This window comes from Pogona vitticeps, chromosome 5, assembly GCF_051106095.1.
Source record: "Pogona vitticeps strain Pit_001003342236 chromosome 5, PviZW2.1, whole genome shotgun sequence".
Taxonomy (NCBI): Eukaryota; Metazoa; Chordata; class Lepidosauria; order Squamata; family Agamidae; genus Pogona; species Pogona vitticeps.
Genome location: NC_135787.1, coordinates 2,005,911 through 2,031,390, shown reverse-complemented (window position 1 = coordinate 2,031,390; position 25,480 = coordinate 2,005,911). Strand labels below are relative to the sequence as shown.

The 25,480-nt window shown below is 48.8% G+C and overlaps 1 protein-coding gene across 2 annotated transcripts; it reads left to right on the top strand.

Annotated features, from left to right (window-relative positions):
- The first annotated feature begins 340 nt into the window (after positions 1–340).
- LOC110079831 (shootin-1) lies at positions 341–25,158 on the top strand. Of its 2 annotated transcripts, none has more exons than XM_020795196.3 (16): positions 341–468; positions 2,559–2,614; positions 3,809–3,869; positions 6,125–6,219; positions 6,689–6,845; positions 8,551–8,648; positions 9,231–9,312; positions 9,791–9,885; positions 10,094–10,240; positions 11,041–11,194; positions 12,964–13,096; positions 14,931–14,980; positions 16,761–16,873; positions 17,187–17,246; positions 22,866–23,117; positions 24,831–25,158. In XM_020795196.3, the coding sequence occupies exons 1-16, from the start codon at positions 420–422 to the stop codon at positions 24,948–24,950; spliced, it is 1,722 nt and encodes a 573-aa protein (XP_020650855.3). In that variant the 5' UTR covers positions 341–419; the 3' UTR covers positions 24,951–25,158. The 2 variants fall into 2 exon arrangements, with proteins under 2 accessions (XP_020650855.3, XP_020650858.3); XM_020795199.3 differs by having other exon boundaries at positions 367–468; positions 2,559–2,703.
- The last annotated feature ends 322 nt before the right edge of the window (positions 25,159–25,480 follow it).

The following is a 25,480-nucleotide window of genomic DNA, read 5'->3' as shown; positions in this document are numbered from 1 at the left end:
GATGCACCCCTGCCCTTGGTTACCATTCTGCAGGGCCACCCAAAAAACTCTGCCTTAAGAGAAGAGTGTCCTGCATGGAGGGAGCTGCTGGGCCACACAGGCGGGGCAAAACATAAGCCTTCGCTCCGGCCTCTGCTCTGCGCGGCTGTCCAAAACGGCGGCTTCTCTAAAGCCACTTCCTGGCTTCTATCGCTGCAAATGCAAAGCGAGTGAAATTCTTTGGCTGTTCCTCGGGAGAGGCCTCGCTCAGGAAGAGAAGTGGTTTCACTTCTTATTTAATGCAGGAGAAGTCCCAGCAATTTTATGCAACCGTGGTGGGCAGGCGGAGGGGGGTGGAGGCCGAAGGGAGGGAGCTGAGCAGCGCAGCACATCCCTCGGACTGGCCGATGTGAGCCAGCTGCCTGTCAGAGCAGCCCGCAATGGAGCTTTCTGGCCGTGACCTCGACGGCCTCGTTGGCCAGCTGGCAGGTAAGAAGAGAGAAGAATCTACCCAGACAAGAGAGGGGTTGGAAGGAGCCTGTCTTCCTAGAAATAAAGGGCAGGATCCTGCTGACACCTTTTCACAGTCACGCAAGGGCAGTGAGCTCTTTCTGCTGTTGTCTGTCTAGTGCTGGGTCTTCCTTTGGTTGAGCAACTGATCAAACAAACCAATTGTGTGAAGTGGAGGCAGAAAAATGCGATGCAAAGCCTGACCCGACCCAACCCAACCCAACCTGTCTATCTCCGCATGCCATTACACAGATAGAAAACTGCAGTGAGAGGTTGGCGAAACCTGCTAAAGACTGACAGGTTTTCAGCCACTCAGAGAGATTTCTGTCTCTGTTATTTATTTATTTATTTATTTATTTGTTTGTTTGTTTGTTTGTTTGTTTGTTTGTTTGTTTGTCTCGGTTTTATTTTTATACCTAAGCCAACTCTCCATATTTATTTCCCCCCCATCTTTTGTATACATTTCCTCACAAAGAGGTGCACAAATAGGTATATAGGTGCAAACATTTTGGAAAATGCTGTAAAATCTAGACATGTAACTAAAATGAGATAAACAGGTCTGGGAAAAATGCTGTAAGCACATGTGGGATGTGCGACCAGGTCTGGATCCAGACAGGTGGGGCCTCACAAAATCTCTTGGTCTTTATGGGACCCTACCTTGAGGCAGAGGATTAAAACAGGGAGCTGCTGGGACCTTCCCATTCCTTTCCTGCCACCCTGCTGGACCCCCTTCGCGAACAAAATCACACTGACAACACTCCTGTGTCACAGGGCATGGCTTCCTTTATTGGGAACATTTTTTTCTCATGTTATTTATTTATTTATTTATTTATTTGGCTTTTATCCCACCCATCTAGATTCTAAACGAATCTACTCTGGGTGGCTTACAGTCCGAGCAATATAAAACCAAGAATTGAAAGAATATCGAAATAAAAAAGAGAGAGATGAGCAAAGTCAACACGTTAAAACACAAAAAAAGCTAAGTGATGGAAGGGGGGGGGGGAAAGCTGGCTTAAAGAACCGAGAACCAATAGAACTAGAGATGATGATTATGATGGTGGTGATGGTGATAGCTAGAATTCTCCTGGTGTTTGCATGAGATTTGCATAACTTCCCATGGGTATTTGTGACAAATTCACAAGGAGCTCATGTGCACAGTCAGGTGTGTGACGATGCGCAGGACCACGATGCACCCGGGCACATCATCCATTAGATTCAGTTAGATTCAGTTAGCCAGAGGAGTTGCACAACTTCACGCCAAGCACCGCTAGGATGTTCACCAAGTAATCTTCTGCAACAGCCTTTCTGAAGGGCTGATGATACAGTATCTGTACAGAGCTGTCTCCTGCGCAGTCGTACATCAATCAAACCGCAAGGTCCTTAATCCATCAAGTGACAGCCAGTGGGCATTTATCTTTCCAAGACTGGAACACTGCAGGGGGAAGTCTGCTTTCACTGGCCAGCGGTTAAGATCCAGGAGAGAGAGAGAGAGAGAGATAATTTAAAAGCACAGAAGTCATGACAGATGTCAGAGACCATTCCAGGGCAAAACGACAATGATTAGAACTTCTTCTCTCCAAAAGCGGACATCTATGCCTGGACATGAATAGAGCACATGGCTAAGGGGTGTCATAAAATGAGTTGCAGTGCCAGCAACGAAGCAATGGGCTCAGACCTTGACTGAAATGGGGTTATGGCACCCAGTATATTTTATGCATGCATTATTTTTTGCTGGATAAATTACAGCTTAAGACCCATAGATATAGCAGACATCGAAGTGAAGGGTACCTGTGTGTGTGTGTGTGTGTGTGTGTGTGTGTGTGTGTGTGTGTGTGTGTGTGTGTGTGTGTGTGTGTGTGTGTGTGTGTGTGTGTGTGTGTGTGTGTGTGTGTGTGTGTGTGTGTGTGTGTGTGAGAGAGAGAGAGAGAGAGAGAGAGAGAGAGAGAGAGAGAGAGAGAGAGAGAGAGAGAGAGAGAGAGAGAGAGAGAGAATGACAGTACAATCATCCTGCTGGGTTCCTGGAAAGGCGCCCTGCTTTCTGAGCCCTCCCTCCCTCTGCTCCTCTGCAGCTATTTTGGAGTCTGACACTGACCCAGATTCTGAAGAAGACGAAGGAGAAGACAAGGTATTTAGATCCTCTTCCAGTTCAGCGGCTGATTCGAACATCGAACTTCTTTACAGTCACATCCCATCCTCCCTTTCCCTGAGCCCCAGGTGATGTACTGTACGCAAATCTCCTTCTCCCTGTTCTGTTTGCACAACCACCCTGTGAGGTAGATCAGTCTGAGAAAAAGGGACGGCCCCAAACCATGCAACATGTCTTATGGCTCTATGGGGGCTTGAACCCGGGCCTCCCATCCTTCCCTCCTTGGTGGGCAAAAGGGGGGGAGGGCTTCTCCAGCCTGGAGCCTGACCAGTGAAACCCAGTCCTCAGACACCACTAGTGTATAACAGCTTCCCCAGTGAGATGATCTTCAGAGGCAGTGAACTACAACTCCCATGGCCTTACAGCTGCTGATAGGACCATGGGACCTGTAGTCTACCACATCTGGAGGGCACCAGATCGAGGGAGGCTGATAGGCAGTCAAGCTGACATCTCTTGGCATCTTACTTCAGAATGACATGCCCTTTATGGAACGGTCCGGGTGGCAAGTCCTCTTTTTCTGGGTATTATTCTACACACACACTTTTCCAGGGGAGGGGCTCCTGCAAGGGCTGGAGGGGGGATGTCTCTGAGATGCACCGAGGGAGAGATGCTTACAGCCCCATGCATGGCCCTTTGATCCTCACAGTACCACATTATCTTGAGGATGCGGAATATCAGGAAATACGTATGCCATTCTTCTTGGCAATAATGTAAAATAAGAATTAAAAGTCTCCAAACTTTTGAAAATATTTATGAACACTAGAGGGTGCAAGAGTACATTTATAGGGGGGAAAGGCAATTGCTATTTCCAAGAAAAGATTTGGGGGTGGGGGTGGGGGAGAGAACCGAAGGAGCAGCTCTCCAAAATCCACAGGTCAACCCATGGCCCTTGGCCTTATAGAGGTTGCCCAGTCCTGGTGTATCACGATGCTGGTCTTGGTTATGCAATATGTGGTCCTGCGGAGGTTTTTTAGACTCCAACCCCCAGCATGCTGCCCCCTTGGGTTTACCCTGGCTAGGGGCCGGCGCAGGTGGCCGTCCCACCAGATCTTCAGGGCCACCTGTTGCTCCACCAACCCCTGCTTCAGGAAGAGGACGCCCACCCTGCTCTTGGCTAGTATTCTACAAAGAATCCTCAGATGCAGACAGACGAGTTCCCTTCTCGCCCTCCAGGACCAGGCTCTTGTTCAAGAAAAAGATGAGGTGAAGGAGAAGCTGGCGTGCTTTGAGCATGGTGAGTTCACACACACACCACCGGCTGCCACACCTCTTTCAGCTGCTTGTGGCATCACGGCACCCTCTTGTCCCAGTTTGCAAACTTAGCTGCCTCTCTGGTTATCAAGACAACACAGTGGGGTGTGATGGAGACAGGTACGAGGCTTTTTAAAAAGTACAATTAAAGGGGGGAGCATGTGCCATTCTACAAGAAGACCAACGGCAGCTGAGATATTTGAGTTGTGCAAAATGTGCATTCTGTTCGCTGAAAAGCAAGTTGCCCAGGCAACTCCAGAACCCTTGTAAGAACATTTGATATTTATGCTCCATGCAGTGTAGGTGGGGTTGTGCTGAACCTGCCACTATTAAGCAGGACTAACTACTCCAGAAACTCATTCGTTGAGTAAAAGGCATGCTGATTGTTTCAGGAAATCCACCTAGGGATGGTGCAAGAGGAAAAGCCCTAAACCTTATTAGAGAAGCCCCCACAGGTGGCTCCTGCATCTAAAACTCTGCTCAGAGGTTCTGGAGAAGCTATGAGACCAAGCTAAGAAGAGGACATGCAGGAGGCAACTTCAGAGACAGGAGGAGGAGCAGAAAACCAGTCCAAGAGTAGCAATGCAAACATAGATCTGGAAAAGATGAGGGGGATACAAATGCTAAGGTCATTTATCCACTTATCCTCCCACCCAACCCCTTCAGGTCACTTGCTACAGGTATTGGTGCCCCACTTCCCATGCCCCCCCAAACCCTGACCATAGGTATGCAATTCTCCATCCCACTGCCAAAGATCCTGCCTAGACAGGCCAGCAGTCCTCTCCACAGAATGGGCACCAGGCTTTCTCAGAGGAACAGAATCATTCCTGGGGTCGTCTCTCTATAGGCAGAAAGGTGGAGTAGAAATTAATTGAATAAATTAAGAATCAAACAAATCTTGTGAAGCTGCCAGTGTCATGATAAAGTTGGTAATGCCAGAAAATACCCAGTGTGGTAGGGACCTTTTGGGTTCTTTTGTTGTTTAGTTGTTAAGTTGTGTCCGACTCTTCGTGACCCCATGGACCAGAGCACGCCGGGCCCTCCTGTCTTCCACTGCCTCCCAGAGTTGGGTCAGATTCATGTTGGTCGCTTCGATGACCCTGTCCATCCATCTTGTCCTCTGTCGTCCCCCTTCTCCTCTTGCCTTCACACTTTCCCAACATCAGGGTCTTTTCCAGGGAGCCTTTTCTTCTCATGAGATGGCCAAAGGATTGGAGCCTCAGCTTCAGGATCTGTCCTTCCAGTGAGCACTCAGGGTTGATTTCCTTTAGAATGGATAGGTTTGTTCTCCTTGCAGTCCAGGGAACTCTCAAGAGTCTCCTCCAGCACCACAATTCAAAGGCATCAATTCTTCGGCGGTCTGCTTTCTTTATGGTCCAGCTCTCACTTCCATACATCACGACAGGAAAAACCATAGCTTTGACTATTCGGACTTTTGTTGGCAAGGTGATGTCTCTGCTTTTTAAGATGCTGTCAAGATTTGTCATCGCTTTCCTCCCAAGAAGCAGGCGTCTTTTAATTTCGTGGCTGCTGTCTCCATCTGCAGTGATCATGGAGCCCAGGAAAATAAAATCTGTCACTGCCTCCATATCTTCCCCTTCTATTTCCCAGGAGGTGATGGGACCAGTGGCCATGATCTTAGTTTTTTTGATGTTGAGTTTCAGACCGTTGTTTGCACTCTCCTCTTTCACTCTCATTACAAGGTTCTTTAATTCCTCCTCACTTTCTGCCATCAGAGTGGTGTCATCTGCATATGGGAGGTTGTTGATATTTCTTCTGGCAATCTTAATTCCGGCTTGGGATTCCTCCAGTCCAGCCTTCCGCATGATGTATTCTGCATATAAGTTGAATAAGCAGGGGGACAATATACAGCCTTGTCGTACTTCTTTCCCAATTTTGAACCAATCAGTTGTTCCATATCCAGTTCTAACTGTTGCTTCCTGTCCCATGTATAGATTTCTCAGGAGATAGATAAGGTGGTCAGGCACTCTCATTTCTTGAAGGATTTGCCATAGTTTGTTGTGGTCCACACAATCAAAGGCTTTTGCATAGTCCATGAAGCAGAAGTAGATGTTTTTTCTGGAACTCTCTGGCTTTGGGTTCTAGGGCTCCCTATCAAGGATAGCAACTCAGCAACACCCCACCCACCCACCCGATTGTCTCTGGAAGAACTCGTGTGCCATCCACCGGGAGCTGGTCTTCGGGTTAACCACCCTCTCCTCACCTTCTTGTTCCCAGTTTCTCAAACTTTGCTGGCAGAGCTGTCCACCCTGGAGGCAGAGTACGAAACTGAGAAGTCATGTCGGGAGCAGGCCGAAACCTATGCGGCTCAGGTGGGTGTGGCTCGGTAGGTGAGGCGCCAGGGCCCAAAGGTGGGTGGCCATGACCCGGAACCAGTTTAGCACCAGAGAACCAAGAAATGAAGGCTACGAAGCGGGGTGCCGTGGAGGGCTTCCCGTTGGCTGTCTTTGAACAGTGGCCTTTCCCCCCAGGGGTTTCACACAGAGGTTGGGGCTCAGAATTAGTGGTCAAGACCCTTTAGGGCGAAACAGAAGAGATGGTGGTCATAGGAGCACAACCTGGAGACAGACAGAAAGATCGTGGTAGTTGCAGTGGGGTCTGGAGAGTTCTCTGAATCTATGCCAACAGACCCACATCTCCCTCTTTCTCACTGGTTTCTCATATAATTCCTCTCTCCTCCACACGACACATACGATGTGATGTCCCAGGGCAGAGTTTGCTGCAGTCCTCTATGCCCCTGTTGTGAGTTTTCCTTTCATCGGCGCATCTCCACTTCCACAGATGAGCAGAGAGAACAAGAACCTGAAATGGATCAGCACCACCCTCCTGCCTCTGCTCAGCCACCTCCCTGGGGATCTCATGAACCTGGGCAACGCGGAGGAGGCTCCCAGCGAAACGGCAGAAGACCTGGTGGGTCAATATCAGGAGCAAATCAAAGGTGTGTTGAGGGGCCCCTTGTTGTCCTATTGCTCAAAGGCCTCTCGGGGGCCACCACCCAACAGTCTTTGGAGGTGGAGGGTGAGCTCTGGCACAACCGAAGAACCTGCAGCTCTGGGGTGCACAGGAGGCGAAGCCCTTTCGGAGCAATGCAGTGGCTTCATAACCAGATCAATGGCTTGGTTCATCTCCGGGCTAGAAGGACCACCTTCTGAACAGCAGTAGGTCTTCTAAAGCCACCCTTTGGAGATCACAGCCAGGATCTTCAGCATAAAAAGAATGAAACCTATCTCTGTGACAAGGCCTTCCTTGGTCCCTCCCCTAGCCTAGAGCCCATCTAAGAAAATTTATTTTTCTTGGATGACACAGTCTAGGACTCTTCTCTCCCCCGGCTAGCAATAAGCAAATTGATTTGGAGGAATGACTGCAGAGTAATCAGGGTGGAAAGAGAGAGAGAGAGGAGCACCATGAAACCAATCACTTGACACACCATTCAGGAACAGCCAGGCAGCCACTAAGGGTGAATACAGTGGAACCAGGCGGTTTATGGTCATGACCTGCCTCCAGGGGCTGATCAGTCCCCGTTAAAGGGGAAATCAATCCTTTTTTTCAGCCTGGGGTTAAAAAAAAAAAAATGGTAGCTTCTTGCTTATTCTGTATACCAGCAATGGAAACACCACAAAGAGGAAAGAAAAACAATCTCACAGTATACTATCACTGATCTCAAGGTGGCTATTATCTAAAACAGGAATTGCAGAGGGAGATTTGAGGGGAATACAGCTGAAGTTGGTTACAGCCATAAATCCCAGTATTCCTCTGGAGGCTTAAACAAAGACCAGCGCTTTTTAGCACTGTATGGCTAGCATTTTGTCACCTAAAAGTAGAGTGGAACTGTGTGAGTGTCCCACTGCTCCTGCAGCCTCCTTATCACATATCACTGTTCTCATACCAGTTGTGAGGTTGGCAATGCAACTGGTCACACAAGAGGAAGCATGAGGGAGCCAGGGGGAGTGGAGGGGAGATTTGCCTTCTGCTCCATGTTTAGACAAGGAGAGACCAGCCTAACAAGGTGATTCCCCCCCAACAGCGTTGAACTTAGCCAAAAGTTATTTTCTCTGCCAAAACTCTGGCCTGAGAATCAGAAGGTGATTCGGGAAGAATGAGCTGCTTCGTGAAGGCAAAAGTCCTTGGGCTTCAAAAACAGCCATCATGCCTCAACCTATGAATGCATGACATTAATTAATTGCTCTACGTACTGCCTGTAAATGCAAGCAATGGATGCTTCACCTTTTCATTACCAGAGTTTCTGACTCATTTCGTGTGGCCCCCATCCCCACAACCAGGCACCGTGTGCGTATGAACCGGTGGCCTAAATATTGAACTCCATGTATCGAAAGAACTGGGCAGCAGAGGCACACCCAGAGCAGCTGGGATTTTTCTGGGAACTGCAGTCCTTGAAAATAACTTTCCCAGCCATGGAGGGTGGCAACTTTTGTGATAGGGAAGGGGGAGAGAGCAAATCCACTCCGGGTTTTAGGCTGGCCTTTACAGGAGCTATTCAACCTGCTAAACCAATTTCTGGGGGGAAAGGTTTCAGCACCCCGGAGAGCTCCTTGCAGAGTCTAATCTAAAACCGCAGCCAGAGTTTCAGGCATGTTTCTCAATCGATTGCTATCTACCTTTTCTTTCCTTTGCTTTGGTCCAAGACCTTCAAGCAAAGGTTTCCCGGCTGCTAGGTGAGAAGAAAGAACTGGCTCTGCAGGTGAAGGAGCTCCGGGATCAGCTCCAGTGGCTGCAGGATAAGGTAATCGCACTTGCCCTGAGGGAGGGAGGGAGGAAAGGAAGGAAGGGGGAGAGAGAGAGAGAGAGAGAGAGAGAGAGAGAGAGAAAGAAAGAAAGAAAGAAAGAAAGAAAGAAAGAAAGAAAGAAAGAAAGAAAGAAAGAAAGAAAGAAAGAAAGAAAGAAAGAAAGAAAGAAAGAAAGAAAGAAAGAAAGAAAGAAAGAAAGAAAGAAAGAAAGAACCTATTGGTGTCCAGCTGGGGACCAACCTACATAGGTGATTACTTTGATGTTGGCATGCTTTGTGTTATCCAGTTGTGAGGCTCCGCAGAGCAAGGCTTCACCAGCACAGCAGAAGGACTGCAGAAGTAGGCAGAGCTTGGGAAAGTAACTTATTTGGAGTTACAATTACCATCCCCAGAATCCCCAGCCAAATGGCAATTCAGGCAACTATCCTCCCAAAAAGTAACTTTTTGCAGCTCTGGAAAGACTCTACGGAGAGCACTTGGTAGAAATGGACTGTGCTCTATATAGACATGAAATATTATTGTCACTGTTTCAAACTAACAGACTGTTTCTTATCTTGTTTTATCTTGTGGGAGCAAAGCTAGAGGAGGAGGCGGCTGAGAAGCAGTCCATGCGGGTTTTGATGGAGCAGCGCCAGAGAGCCTGGAAGACGGTGAAACAAAGTGAGCTGGGGCCCTGAGAAGATGTGTGCATGCGTGTGCAAGCGTACACATGCATGCATGAACGCACAGACACACACACATGTGTCACTTTTCCAGGCTTGTCGAAGCTCAGAGCGAGAGAGCAGTTTCTTCCCCCAGATTTGTCTAAATACCATTTAAAAGCCCCCTCCAGAGGGTTGTGTAGCAACCGAAAGGGAAATATTTCCTGCAGCAGGTATGAGAATAGGAAGACCAGCCGGGCTTCAAAGAGGCAGGGGTGGTTCCCTCTGAACTGGGACGTGTCCTTCTTCAAAGGGGATGGGAGGAGACTCAGGGCTCCCTCTTGAACATCTGGCCCAACACAGAAGCAGAGCCTTCAATCTCCAAAGCAGCCACAGCGGAGGGACACCTTAATGGCTGGTTGCTAGAATCATCCTCCCTTTCCTCTCCCCTTTGATGCAACCGTGATGATGGCCACCCTCTCCGTTCCCTTTTCCAGCCTCCTGCCTGGTCGCCCAGGAAAACCACCGCATGGCTCAGCAGCTGGATCTGGAGAAGGAACTGAGACAAGAAGCAGAGACTTTTGCACACCTGGTATGAATTCAAGCAGAGCCTCCCCCTCAAAAAAAAAACTCCCTCTCAGTTTGTGCTGTCTACGTCCCCCTTTTGGGCAGCTGGAGGTCCGTGTGCCTTTCGGGTGGCCCGAAGCCGAGACTTGGCCAGCTTCGTCAGTGGCGGGGGGGGAGAGGTCCGTCCCCAGAGCTTTGCCCCTTGGCTGACCACTGTCCTCCCCACGGACCAGATGCTGGTGAAGCAGAAGGAGGCCAACCGCCAGAGTGTGATCCTGATGCAGAACGTGGGGCCAGACGCCCGGCTGCTGCACGCCCTCGAGGAGGTGGCCGACGTGACTCGAGCGCTGGAAGGAGCCAAGAGGGAGCACCAGGCCCGGGTGAGCTGTGGGACGGAGACCTCGCCGCTGAGCCCAGAGGCGGCGGCCGGCCGTGGGTCTGGTCAGGCAGGGTCTCTGCCTGGGCCAGAAAGACAGGGTGATGATCCAGAAGGAAAAGGGAAGGTCTGGACTGGATTCCAGTGTCATTTGGAAAAGGGATTGGATCAGAAACTTTACAAAGATCTCCTCTCCAGACACTTTTGTACACCTCATAGGGACACAAGACTGGGAAATGTTAATTTTTTTTTTTGGACAACATCTCCCAGAATCCCCTAGCTAGCAGGATCCTTGGCCATGCTGGACAGTGGATTTGGGTAGCTGTGGTGCCCCAGAGGAAAAAGGACAAGCCCCTCCTGGAAGACAGCATTATATTTCCATTCCCAAAGAAAACAAGATCAAAAGAGTGCCCGCGCCGCCACACAAGGGCAGGATTTGTGCTCAGCCTGCCAAAGTCCCCTTTTCAGTCCTTGGTATGTTCTGTGTAGCCAAAAAAACAAAAACAAAACCCTACTACTTAGAAAGATTTTCTGAACAAGAGGTCCCAGAATCTCCCAGCTAGCATGTCCTCTTGGAGGGGATTCTGGGAGTTGTAGTCTGGTGCTAGGAGTTGGAATCCTCAAGGAGTAACTTTCCCCAGTGCCCATTAGAAGTGTGGCATAAGTTGGATGACTCTCCTGCCCAGGCATTTCCATGTTCATTCCAAGGGTCAGTGTGTGTGTGTGTGTGTGTGTGTGTGTGTTGACTTCCCCCTTGGAGCTGAAGTCTGCCTCTCAAACACGTTCCCCCTCTCGGCTCTCCAGGTGAAGGACTTGGAGGCCCAGCTGGCACGACGGCCACAGCAGGAGGAGATGCAGAAGCTGCAGCAGGCCCTGGCCCTGGCCGAGGCAGAGAAAGACTGCCTGGAAAAGCGACTGGTCCACATGGAGGAGAGCAAGGCAGCTCTGGAAGAACGAGGTACGGCTCGTTTTGCACGACCTATCATTTTTAAAACACATTTCTAGTCATGACCACCAGGAAAAAGATGGGCTGAAGCACAGGGGCCACACTCAGGAACGTCTCAGAAAGCAGAATTTGGCTGAATGAAATTTCCGGAGTGGCTGCTGGAAACCCAGAGGGGTTGGTTGGTTGGTTGGTTGGTCGGTCGGTCGGTCGGTCGGTCGGTCGGAGTGGCGGTGGTGCAGCTGCGCTTCGCTCCATCACGACTCACAAATGTGCACAGGGTGGGGGAAGGGCAGGACAAAGAGGTTTTAAAAAAAAACCCAAATGAATCACCCAAAATGAAGAAAATTAGATTGGTAACATCCAGGCTGAAGACCCCTTTATCTCCGGGCAGGGGTGAGGTTGCCTGGAGAAAGAAACGTGTTTCTTTAAAAAATCAAAGGAGGTTTGCAGAGATGCAGATGCAGAAGGCAGCCAGTCTGCGGCTGGCTCTTTATCCGGCAGCTTCATGTTTCCAGGGGGACGTATCCGCTGTTCTTCATTTTAGCTCAGGGGTTGAATCCTCTGGCTGCGGAGGGAGAAGCTGGGAATTCGATTCCCGCCCACCCCTGCCTCCCTGACAAGGGGACTTCATGATCCAGAGGGTCCCTTCCGGCTCTGCCGTTCTAAGGTTATTAGCTGGCTGGATTGCTCAGGGGTTTAAATCTGGATCGGAAGTTCGATTCCCCCCTTGTGTCTCCTTAACTGGGGCTGGACTTGGAGAAACAGCCCTCCCTTGGTCTGTTCATTCACCACCATTTGATCTCTCTTTGTTTTAATCTGGGGGGGGGGTTGGACAAAAATTCACCCAGGGACATTTTTGCACCCCCAGCAGATCTCACAGGGGAGAGCACACCATGAAACCATTTTTAAGAAGAAGTTGCTCAAGAAGTCCACTTGAACCCTCGAAGGGGGACATTTTGGCTTGTTTTGAGAGTCTTCAGCACCCCATCCCACTTTTTAAAAAATGGCCAGAATTCAACTGAAAAATTACACTTGCTTACTCTGTGTTCATCAATGTCAGCTGCAAATTATCACAAGTTAAAAAGTCAGCATAGGCATCTGATGTTGTGTGCTGAGCCACACATCAGATACACAGTCGGTAATGCCTATGCCAGCTTCTTCAGTTGTGACAACTCGCAGCTGAGATGTACTGTGATGGAATTACACTGTGAGGCATAACCGGTAGAATTCTGTTTTCTTAAACATCCTTTTTTTGGGCAGAGGAGGGGGGGGATTTTCAGTTGAAGAAAACTTTCATTTAAGAACCTATTGTAAGAGCCTTTACAAAATATAAGTGTTGCATTATTTTCAATGTAAAAATCAAATATGCATATTAGGGAATGTGGCCCTCAAGTTGGTGCTGGCAAATCTCAAAAATGTCCCTCAGCCCTGTTTTAAAAGAAACATCTCTATCCTTTTTAGAACAAAATTGTACACGGGTTAGGAGTGGGTCTTATTGTTGACATCACAGGCGGAGGCCGATCCACCCTATGCGCCTCCTGGCTCCCCTTCAAAGAACATTCCACAAGTCTCCATACCAAAAGATCTAGCTTTCAAAACTCCCTAGATGCAACATTTATTTAAAATAATCAGTACTGAGTCTCTTTTTTTACCTCAGATAAGCACTCTGTTCTTAAAAGAAAGAAAGAAAGAAAGAAAGAAAGAAAATGTGCGAAAAGTAAGTGACCATGAGGACCGTCCTCCCTCCTTAATGTCTAACGGTCCCATCCCTCTCCTTACAGTGAGATCCTTGGAAGAGGGAGCAAAGTTGACTAATGCAGATCCATCTCCTGGAGCTTGCCCCACTGCGGATCCTCCTCCACCTCCACCACCACCACCTCTTCCTCCTCCCCTAATCCCTTCTGCTCCCATGGAGTAAGTGCCACTTTTCGTAAAGACTGCATTGTTTAATTTGGAGGCTGCAGGGGTTCCACAGGAGCAGGGCAGCCTTTCCATCTGGATGCAAAGCAAGTCACGCTGACATCCAGAGGTCCATGCACTCATGGCACCTCCTCTCAGCTCTGACCTTAAGGAACTCCCTCTTCTAACTGAAGGGCTGTCCACAATGTCCAGTTCAGCCTGACGTGCAAATCAAGCTCTTTTTAACCTTCCAATAACCAGGCACAGAGCACCGTATTTTTCGCACCATAAGACGCACTTTTCCCCCACAAAACAGGGGGGTGGAAAGTCTGTGCGTCTTATGGAGTGAAGAAAACAGATTATATTTTCCTGTTTTCTTCTCCTAAAAAATTGGTGCGTCTTATGGAGCGAAAAATACGGTAAGTGGATTCAAATTTTATTTATTTAAAATACCTTTTAACCTGACTCCCCCCCCCCATAGTGGTTCTGGGGCAAGTTTATGCTAGGATGAAGAGGCCTCTTTCTCCTCTTAAGGAAACACCACCTTTAATGATGTGCTAACGAGTTATCAACCGGGTTGGCCCTTAGTTAAACAACCAACAGAGTCTCCTCCTGGCAGTCCCTCACTGGACTGTTTCAGTCCCCATTTCAGCCTTGGTGTGCTCCCACCTCCTTTCCTAAGAGAAGGTCCTACCCATGGCTTCCTTGCATTTCTGAGAGAAAGGAGGACTAGGGTACCTCCATGCAAATCATGGAGTGTGAAGACAAGAGGAGGAGAAGGGGACAACGGAGGACGAGATGGTTGGACAGGGTCATCGAAGCAACCAACATGAATTTGACCCAACTCCGGGAGGCAGTGGAAGACAGGAGGGCCTGGCGTGCTCTGGTCTGTTGGGTCACGAAGAGTCAGACATGACTTAATGAGCAAACAACAACAACATGCAAACCACCTGGAAAATTTCTCTGCTGGAACATTGCCTTCACTCCCTTCCCACTCAATTAGACGTTGTTGCCCTGGTGGTCTGGGAAACTGCACATCTTCATTCCAAAGACATAACCATTCAAATGGGTTGAGAGACGTGGGGAGGAGCATCCGTGTCTTGCCTACAGAAGGGTTTGGGCCACGTGTCCGACAGCAGGTGAGAGGAAATGCTCGACTCTGGGCCTAAAGCCGTGAAGTGCTGGGGCTGTCCAGAGCAGGGGGGGGGCTTGGTGGGGAACCTAGGGTTCTACCTCCTGAGACTCTGCCTGTGAAATGCATCTCTAGCAAGGTCTTCTGGAGTGAGGAAATGTGATGCAGGACCAAGGAAGGGGAGAGCCAGCAGGAAAGGGGGCCAAGACCATCTGTGGGCCAAATTATAGCGTTAGAGATAGCCCATCGTTAGAGAGATGCACTCTACTGGCAGGAAACCGAACGGTGGTGTTCACGTAAGGTTTGCAGAGCTTGTTGTGGCTGATGGATGAGGTGCTGAGGCATACCTCTGCTGAGCGCTCAGCACGCCACCCAAACAGGCCCTGGTACCTCACCAAGGAATTGCAATTAGCCATGGGAAGTGATGCAAACCCGATGCAAGGACCAAAAAGATTCTTAACACAGAAGTGGTACCTCCGGTGTAAGACACCAGGCTTCCAAAACAGACCAAGTGCTGGTGGCCTGGAGGCCAGTCCCCAAAAAAAGAGCAAGCTAAGAAGTCACACACTACTGGAGCCGAGGAGCGCCCCTGCTGGGGCTGCCACACACCCTCTGCACTTCTTGGACTACTGGGGATCGGTAACCAGGCAGTGGGATTCCCGTGCCACGTGGGCCACCCCTTGACTGTTCTTCCTGTACCTGATCTTAACTCCACAGCCCCCTCATGGCCATCAGACAGAGGAGGGCAGTGCGGCTGGTGAGACGCGGTAAGTGGAGCGGGGCCAGGTTCCTTGCACTTATCCTGCTGCAAAAACCTCAGCACCACTACAGTGATAAATATTCTATTCTATTCTATTCTATTCTATTCACTACATTCTTCATTTATATCCTATATTTCTTGTTGTGAAGAAACACCAGGTCATTTCTGGGATATTTCTCAGGAACACTGGAGATTTTTCTGGAACTTCAAAGACCAGCAAATCTGGCATAAACTTTCCGACACAAGCAGTGCTTCCCAACCGTGAGTAACCCAGATGTGTTCTTGGACTGCGGCTCCCAGAAACCCCCGGCCAGCCCAGCGAGTGGTGAAGGCTTCTGGGAGTTTTAGTCCAAGAATATCTGGGGGCCCGAGGTTGCACAACAGGAAAACTTAATGACAAAGGAAATGTGTTGGTCCTGAAAGTGCCACAAGACTCATTGCGGCTCCAACCAGCAGAGACTAAGGGGGGCTAATCCCCCAAGGCTTCTCCTCCTCTGCCGCTTCTGCAAAGCAATCCGTAGGACCTCCAGGGGGTTTGGCTTCCTTTGGAGTCTGCCTGGGTTCTCTGCACTGGGAAAGCCGATATCATGCATGTACAGGGTGTCGGGACGTGAGCTCGGAGGGGAGGAGGACAGGGAGAGACCAGAGGGAGATATCCTTAGACACGGTAGGGTGAATGGGAGCCTCAACTCCTCCTGGGGCTGAGTGGAGTTGCAGGACCAAAACAAGAGCCAAACTAGGAGGAAAAGGTACGTTGGCAAAAAATTATGCCTGGTGCAGAGACACAGGCTTTTCCTTCTCATAATAATAGATGTTGGGATCCCTCTGTGAAAACAGTTAACAGGAGCCTCCGGAGTCCCTGAAGGAAAGCGCTTCTTTCTCCATGCAAATATGTCTATAACATTTACTGCCAGTAAATGAACTGATGGACAAGGCCAGGTCTTTGACAATTTCCCCCTTTTGCTGCTTGCTTGCTTGCTTGCTTGCTTGCTTGCTTGCTTGCTTGCTTGCTTGCTTGCTTGCTTGCTTGCTTGCTTGCTTGCTTGCTTGCTTGCTTGCTTGCTTGCTTGCTTGCTTGCTTGCTTGTTTGTTTGAACTGCAAACCCCTCCTCCTGCAAGGCAGAATGATCATCACAAGGGACTTTCCCCTGTACCTCTGGAGACCACTCGCCTGGGGTGGGGTGCGGCAGCTGCTCCTGGTGGGTTTCGCACGGGGGGACCTGGTGGGTCACTCTGAGAGTCGACACAGGGTTCTCTCCACTTGCCGGTGGGTGGGTGTGAAAGCTGGCTGGTCCATTCCGAAATGGTGTTGCTGCTTTGCGGATCACCCTGGGGCTCAATTAAGTCAGAAAGGCCATGTATAAATGTCTTAATAAATCAGGAAGGCAACACCGTGCTAGGCTACGCAGGCCTTTGGTCTGATCCAGTGGGTCTACGCTTACATTCTTGGTATCAAGAAGAAACGGGGAGGCACTTGTTGTTCCAGAGGCCATCCCGCTTAAAAAGCATCTGCTCTGCTCCCTCTCCTTTGCTTCAAAGGATCAGTTAGGAGGCTTCATGGATGGTGGCACAACCTCTGGTAGGAGCTACAGTAGGTCCAGGAAACATTGCTCTTTGTTGGCGATGTGGGTGGCGTTCGATAGAGCTCCCTGTAAAATGCCAGGCTTTAGGAGGGCTGCATCCATGGCCAGTCCCACCCCACCCCTAAGTTTGCCCTTGCAGGAAGACTTCACGGGTCCTGCAAAGGGAGGCCAATGACTCTGTCTCTCCTCTTCCCTCGTCTGCAGAGGTCCCTCGAAATGACGATGTGAAAGCCAAAGCAGTGGAAGAAATGATGGCCCGGATCAAAGGAGGGGTGGTGCTGCGGTCTGTGGGAAGGGACGCTGGGGACTCCTCCAGGGTAAGTGAGCAGACGGCGGTGGGCAGTGGGAAGGAAAGGGTCCTGAACAAGGCTGGATCCAGACCAGGGGGGTGGAGGAGTATCTCAAGCCTGATTCAGGGAACCCAAACCATATTCTACAAGGTCCTGACGACTCTTCAAAACCCCATACCAACTGGTGCCTCCTGGTAAGCGACAACAGGCCCCATAATCTGCAGCAGCGATGCTGACGCAGATGATGGAAGGGTGCCTGGCTCAGGAGGGATCGTCCGGAAGAAGAGCTAGGAATAAACCCTCCCTCATGGCCTCCTCTCTCTCTCCATGTCTTCTTTAGCTGCCATCCACTCCAGCGAGTAAGCGGAGAAGCACCGTCGTGGAGTTTCAGGTCCTCCTGGTGAGCACCACCTTTGTGGGTCAAAATGGATGTACTGTGAGCACAGCGTGAGAGGTCTCTTAAGGCAGTGGTCCCTAACCTTGGGCCTCCAGATGTTCTTGGACTACAGCTCCCGCCACCTCTGCTGGTCAGGATTTTTGGGAGTTGAAGTCCAAGAACATCTGGAGGCTCAAGGTTGGGGACCACTGTCTTAAGGGTTTTCAGCCGTTTGTTTATCCTAGTGTGAGGTTCTCAACATTGCAGATTACAGCTTAGCTTAATTTTGTTTGAAGACTGGCCATCTGGAGATAAACATATACTTCACCCGCCAATTGCTTGCTTGGGCACCACAGCTTTGAAGGCAACCTCTGGGATGAAAACATTTCATCGCCTCCTAATTGTGAAGCTGACCTCTACTGTGTAGTTAGTAGATGGATGTTGCTGTGTGTCTTCATGCTGGCTTTGACACAACCTGGAAATGTTAGTTCTGGACTGCAATTCTTCCCATGCCCCAAACAGCATGCATTTAGAGCCCAAAAAGCAATGTTTACTGGATGTGCCTCCAGGACAAACAAGAAAACAGGCTGCAGTTCAACACGTGTTTCTGTTAATATCCTTTGAACTGCAGAGCTAGAAGGGACCCTCTGGATCATCCAGTGCAGACCCTCTCAAGGAGGCACCGTGGGGGAATCAAACTCCTGGCTCTGCAGACAAATGACTAAACCACTGAGCTATCCAGCAGTTTCTTCATTGGTATCATGATGAGATATAGCAGACAAAGGAGCAGACTCCAACTTTACCCTTGGTTGGGATGTAACTTGCAGGGACTCCCAACTGGTTAACTTTGATCACCATCTCAGTTGCTTATTTGAGAGATCTTCTGTTTTCAGAGGGAAATGTAGTAATGTCAGCAGTAAATATACCATAGTGAAAAGCTAGAATCAGGGGGTGGGTTTGGGTTTTTTGCCATTTTTGAGCTAAATAGATCATAGGAGAATATCAGATAATTAAAATTAGTTAATCACCTTTTTTAACTCGTTAGGCAAATTACTGTTAAAATTTGCATATTACAAAAATATGCTGTTAGCAAGTTCTGGAAGTTTTAGTCTAGAAAAAAATCTTCTGGGCTCTTCATTCTTATTCTAAAGTGCAGAAAGATTTAGTAAGATTTAGACCACAAGAGTGACTGCTAAAGGAGCACTAGGACCAATGAATAAAGACTTTAGAAATCATAGAAACAACAAATAGCTGAAATCTTGTTGCACGGCTACGCAAACGGGGGAACTATTAGAGGTGAATTGCCGTAAGTTGAGAGATCTCCCTAGATGTTGGCTGCTGCATGTTGAGTCGTGTGACTTATAGCAATTGGCCTCTAAAAGCTGCTCAGCAGGATTTCAGGCAAAGACTTATAAAGCTGTAGAGCTGGGAGGGACTGAAGCTTTGTCGATTCCAGCCCCCTGCAGATACAGAAAATCCACAGCCCACGCATGCCCTGACAGGTGGCCATCCAAAACTCTTGTTAAAAAACCTCCAGGAAAGATTCCATGATTTTCCGAAAACATCCATTCCGCTATCAAACAGACACTTAATGTCCTGAATGTCTTGGAAATGTTCAGCTGAAATCTTCTTTCCTGTAATGTGAATCTATTAAATCTCACCTTCTGGAGCTATACTTTCTTTTTAAAAAGTTAAAGAAAAATAACATGTATCCATTAAACAATACTTGCTAACAAAAACATAAATGACAAATACGATCATAACCATTGGGAATAGATCTCTATATAGATCTTCATCAATACATGTTGTCTTAATTTATATCATGTGCCCTGTCTCTTTCCAAAAATATAATGATTCTTGTGTTGGGATATAACCTTTATTCGTCTTCTATAAAAAAAATAAGAGCTTCTAAAAAAAAATAAGAGCTGGACAGCAAACCAACCCTAGCAGAAATAAATGTGGCCTTGGACTCCCTCACCTCTGGCAAGGCACCTGGAAGGGACAACATCCCTGTTGAAGTGCTGAAATGCGGTAAGGAGATCATCACCACTGAACTGTATGAAATCTTTTGTCTCTGCTGGAGGGAAGGTGGAGTACCACAGGACATGAAGGATGCAAACATCGTCACATTGTACAAGAACAAAGGAGACAGGGGCGACTGCAATAACTACCGTGGTATCTTTCTTCTTAGCGTTGTAGGGAAGCTGCTTGCCCGTGTGGTGCTGAAGAGGCTCCAGGTGCTTGCAGACAGAGTCTGTCCAGAATCACAGTGTGGATTTCGAGCTAATAGATCCACCACTGACATGGTATTCTCCCTCCAACACTTGCAGGAGAAATGCAGGGAACAACAACAGCCACTCTTAGTGGCCTTCACAGACCTTACAAAAGCATTTGACTTGGTTAGCAGGGATGGCCTTTTTAAAATACTTCCCAAGATTGGATGTCGACCTCGAGGAAATGAAAGGCACTGTAGTTTTTGACGGCTCAGCATCAGATCCCTTTGACATCTGAACTGGAGTGAAACAGGGCTGTGTCCTTGCACCAACCCTTTTTGGGATCTTTTTGCTGTCATGCTGAGGCATGCCTTTGGAACTGCAACAGAAGGTGTCTATCTCCGGACTAGATCAGACGGAAAGCTCTTTAATCTCTCCAGATTGAGAGCAAATACCAAAGTCCAACTGAAATGCATGCGGGACTTCCTCTTTGCAGATGATGCAGCTATTGTTGCCCACTCTGCTGAAGACCTCCAACAACTCATAAATCGATTCAGCAAGGCCTGCCAAGACTTTGGACTAACAATCAGCCTGAAGAAAACACAAGTCATGGGCCAGGGCGTGGACTCACCTCCCTCTATTACCATCTCCACACAAGAATTGGAGGTTGTTCATGACTTTGTGTACCTTGGCTCAACCATCTCTGACACCCTCTCCTTGGATGTCGAGCTGGATAAACGCATTGGCAAAGCAGCTACCATGTTCTCTGGACTCACAAAGAGAGTATGGCTTAATAAGAAGCTGAAGGCATAGACCAAGATCCAGGTCTATAGAGCCTGTGTCCTGAGCACACTCCTGTACTGCAGTGAGTCCTGGACCCTTTGTGCATGGCAGGAGAGGAAGCTGAACACCTTCCATATGCGTTGCCTCCGACAGATTTTTGGCATCACCTGGCAGGACAAAGTTCCTAACAGAGTAGTCCTAGAACGAGCTGGAATATTCAGCATGTATACATTATGAAACAGCAACGTCTACGTTGGTTTGGGCACGTCATGAGAATGGCTGATGGTCGGATTCCAAAGGATCTCCTGTATGGAGAATAAGTGCAGGGAAATCGCCCCAGAGGGAGACCACAGCTGAGATACAGGGATATCTGCAAGCGGGATCTGAAGGCCTTAGGAATAGACCTCAACAGATGGGAAACCTTGACATCCGAGTGTTCAGCCTGGAGGCAGGTGGTGCATCATGGCCTCTCCCAATTTGAAGAGACCCTTATCCAGCAGGCCGAGGCAAAGAGGAAGTCACAAAAGCAGCAAAACCAGAGAGCTAGACAGGGTACAGATTGGATTTGTCTTCAGTGTGGAAGAGATTGTCACCCTCCAATTGGCCTCTTCAGCCACACTAGACGCTGTTCCAAGTCCTCCATACAGAGCACGTCACCATAGTCTTTCGAGACTGAAGGATGCTTACACCTAACCTAACCTAATAAAAAATATTTCATATCCCATTAAAACTATTTTCTTTCAGTAATCCTTTTCTAGCTTTCAACTCTCAAGTTAATTTATCATTAACTTGCCTCTGGAACAACCTTCCCCCGGACATTCGCGCGGCCCCCTCGCTGGGTATTTTTAAAAAGCAATTAAAGACAATGATGTTTCGGCAGGCCTTCCCCCCCACCCCCCCTTAGCTAATCCTGATTTTCCTTTTTTCTTTTTCTTAGTTTATAATTTTATGGTTGAAAGTTTTCTTCTTTGTAAATTTGTTTTTAGTCACCGTTGTACCCCTGTTGTGAGCCGCCTAGAGTGGTCTATTGACTAGATAGGCGGGATATAAATAAAATAAATAAAATAAATAAATAATAAAATATTAGCAGCAAGATTCCACATCTCATTATAACATTCTTCCAACCTCATTATTATGTTTCCAATTCCTTGCAGATACAGTATCAGTCTTGCTGCTTTCAACATAATGATAGTTCCATTTTTCCTCTGTCTAACTGATTGTTTCCAAATACTGTATATTGAGTAATGCAATCATTGGACATCTTTCTATGTCAGTCCCTAGAATCTCTTTAATCTCATTAAATGCAAGCATCCATTCTGTCCATCTCTCTTCCCATGTCCGCCATAGATGATAATATGTTTGCCTTTCTTTCTTCTGGAGCCTTTCGGGGGGGGGGGAACCCTGACAGCTAGAATACTTTGGGCAAATAGTGACAAACAAGATGTACAGGTTAGCACGTCAGATTAATCGAAGCAGAATAAACAGGGAAAGACGCGCATGGGAAGGAGCCCAGCCTCTTAGAGGAAGAACGCGCGAGATGGGTTTGAGGCTGTCTCTGGGAGGCCTCAGTGTTTGCTGTGGTTTTTGCCCAACCAGCACACAAATGAAACCAAATAGGAGAAAAAGATTTTAAGAAGAAGACGAAGAAGCAGGCAAACAACAGGGGAAAGCGTCAGATTCATCAATGAAACTGCCAGAAGGTGATACCTTTGCCAGAAAAGCAGAATCTGGGAATGAAGGCGCCAGAAGGAAAAGCTCCCTTCAGCAGCCCCCCTGGCCTTTAAAACAATGCCTCCACCCAGCTATCAAGCTTTATTGCCTCTGGTTAATCAGTTAAGCAGATTAAAGCTCCAGGGCTTAATATTCAGAAATGACGGGGAGGGGGGTTAACTTGATGACAGCAACATCAGGAGAAGAGTTGCATGGGCTAATGGGTCATTCCAGGTCTAGCCCTTTAGCTCACCTGTAGTGCCCTGCTCTGCAGTCGGGCCAAATGAAATCAAGGCCCCGATGAGTAAAACATCCTTGTGTGGGAAGCCACTGATCAGGCGTTTGTTCTGCCTTGCCCGGTGCTGTAGCGTAGGGTTTGGCTTACTGAGGTTAACTTGAGAGATCGCACTAAGCTTTGACACCATGAAAAATATTGCCCTTAGGAAGAAAGTGTTTTCCCCCCTTGGTCTCAGAGAAATTTTGAGCCATTGTGAGATGGCCTTTTTTGGGGGGGGGCAGTAAATTTAAAACTATGCAAAACTTACAACTTTAATTGCTGCCTTCTGGCTGCATAAGTCAGAGGCATCGAATTACTGTTTCAATCTCTGTGAGCAATTGGCCTGACTTTTGGGGTGCATGTGTAGCTGCTTAGCCTCAGAAAGGGAAAAGATGCTAGAGATCTTTTGTGCAAATTGCCCACCTGGACAAAAGTGCTTTGTGTCTTGCTCTTGGACAGGAGCAATACCCGGAATTCTCCATGGGCTGGATTGAGGTGTCTCAACCATGTACAAGGTTTTGGCATATCTCTATTGAGGAGACGCCACCCCCTTAGTCCTTGGTAGAGAAAGGCTGTTCTGGGGAGGGGGTTCTGATTTTGGCAGGAAAACAAGACCCGCTGATATCCTGGCCCGTTCCCTTCTGACACTGTTCTGCCCAGAATACTGTGAAGAAGCCCAGCAGGCGATCAAGCCAGCGGAAGAGCCTCTGGAAGAAGCTCACGGATGACCAGCTGGAGTCCATCCTGCAGAGACGGCGGCGGATGGTGGACTGCCCGGCCGAGACCCCAAGCTCACAAATGCAACCCACTGCCACCACTGAATGCACCTCATCTGGAGGAGCGCCAAGGGCCACGGCACAAGGAGTCTGCTCCTCTCTCAAGGAGCCCCCAAGCCCAGCAAAGCCTAAGCAGGTAGGAAATCGCTGGTTGGAACTTTATGATGCTCAGGGAGGTTGGCAAGTCTCGGGGCCCGAGTCCCAAGTCCCAAGCCTTCACTCCGAGTCTCAAGCCCTTTTGCCCTGCCCTCCCACAAGGCCCACAGGGACTCAGCCACGCAACTGGGACAAACGGATCTGAGTTGCAAGACGAGTCTCAACCCCCACCCCCACCCCCCGAGTTGAGTCTAAGTCGCTCATGTGGCTTAAGTCGGACCCAACAGCAACTCATGACTCGTGAGTCCCCTCCCTAGTAGTGCTCAAATTCTCCCTTCAGAATGTGGAATGCTGAAATCTCTCTCTGAAGGAGGTAACGTCTTGCCTCTAAGTCATGCCCATGTGACCACTGAGGTTGTGTCCTGTACGGATGAGAGAGGCCTGGCCTTCAAGGGGTTGATGGGCAACTCCCAGGAGCCCCCGTTGAGCAAACAGCCAATGGTGAGGAATGCTAGGAGTTGAGGTCCAGGCACATCTGGAAGAGGAATAGGTTGGTTCTTCCTGCCCTGAGGTGAACTGCAGAACTATCTCAACCAGCCCCGTGCTCAGTGCAAGAAAGCCAGGGACCAAGAGATGTCCCCAAGAGATGACGGCACTCCAGCTGAGGGCAAAGGCCGGCTAAAGTGGCCTGCTGCCAGCCTATGTATACTTCATACCTGCTTCGTTGCCAGGTAGGAATCTGAGCCTGTGCCCTTCCAGATGTGGCCACACCAGATCCCCTTGCCGCTAGAGGAGAAACAGGAGAGGCAGCTGAGCTACGCCTACATTCACAACTTCCATTCTATTGCCAATGGTTTGTGTCAGGATCATGATTTCTAAGTGCACAGGTTAAAAATAACAACAAATCTGGAGGCCTCTTTCAGATTAACAAGTTTTATTTAGCAACCCTTCAGGCATCTGATGACATGGGCCGTGATCCCCAAAGCTTACGCCCATCGCCAGATAAAAACAATTAGTCTTTGAGTGGGGGGTTCTTCTGCTGCATCAGACTGCCATGCACCCTCCCCCCACACACACACCCAATTCACTGAAAGTTACACATATTTCCCATCGGATCATCACCACAATTTAGTGGGGGGCCAGTGTTAATAAATTGTTAAGGCAGGACAGGATGCTCAATGGTTTCAGCACAATGGAACAAAATAAACACAAGGGGTTGGAGATGGTCCTTAGGCAAGGTTGGCTGCAAGATTCTGGAAACGATCATACAAAAAGTAATGTTTCAAGGTCTGGCCAAATCCTTGCTTGAAAAAGGAAAAAAACCCAACCAACCAACCCACCCACCACCATCCTTTGCAACATCAGGAGGGAAATTGCAGTAATAAACTGCAGAGCAGATGTTTGTGTCAGAGGACGCAGGCATATTTCACAGCATGTGTGAAGTGCCTCGCTCATTCCAGGCTGTTTAATCCGTCTGTGGGTGGCCTGCACTGGCAACAGACTGACATCTCGCCTCCTGCATCGCGCTTCACACTGAGCATCCACCCCTGGCCATGCAGGCTGTACCCGTCTCTCTGCCTGGTGTGCAACCCGCTCTCCTCCACACCTCTGAGAAAGGAGACTTTAAACCAGGACACTCATGGATTTGGGACTGGCCCAAATGGGAGGGTTTTCCTCTCGTTGGGACTAGCGTTCAGATCCAGACTTTCCACTTCAAGGGGTCACAAGGCTCTTTATTATTCTGTTTCTGAAGGTGATTCCCGAAAGCCTGGGTCCCCACCCCAAGGACATGGATTTTGCTTTCCGGCAGACAGCTGCTTCCCTTCGGAGCACCGAGAGGATCTGTCCCATTCTGGCGACCCCACGGCAGTAGAAGGAACCCAGCCTTTCTCTGAGGAATATGCCGCCCTTGCAAAGGCAAAAGGGGGAAAGACAAGCATCGATCCAGAGGTAGGACATGTTTGGACTACAACCCCCAGAGTGCCCCTGCCTAGCCTCTCTCTGGGGTTCTGGGAACTGTAGTCCAAAGAACTTGTCCTTCCCATCTCTGTGCAGAATAAAATCAAAGAAAGTTGACTTATTCCATTGTGTCTGAGACTGAACGCGCAGCGGCTTCAAAACTAAAATCTAGTGTAAAAACAACTTATTAGTGGAAGTTTGGCTGGCTGGGGTGAATTCTGTCATCCAAATAAGTCACATTCTGAAACGGGTACCTGCTGGAGGGTTCTGGCCCCTGACTTTGGGGAGTCAGCTCTTTTTTCTAGATAGGCACCCCACTGAGCATCACACGGAGCTGCTACAGACTGGGATGTGCTCGTGAGACATTCAACAGGCGTAGCTGCCATGTCCATACCAAGCGTGGGTGGTTGTTGTGAAGCCATTCCTTAAATATCTCACTTCCCT

Excerpts from the sequence above, each read along its gene's own strand:
- LOC110079831 (XM_020795196.3), top strand. The coding sequence starts at position 420 with ATGGAGCTTTCTGGCCGTGACCTCGACGGCCTCGTTGGCCAGCTGGCA. Across the intron at positions 3,870-6,124 it reads GCTGGCGTGCTTTGAGCATG|TTTCTCAAACTTTGCTGGCA; the intron begins GTGAGTTCACAC and ends TCTTGTTCCCAG. Across the intron at positions 11,195-12,963 it reads GGCAGCTCTGGAAGAACGAG|TGAGATCCTTGGAAGAGGGA; the intron begins GTACGGCTCGTT and ends CTCTCCTTACAG.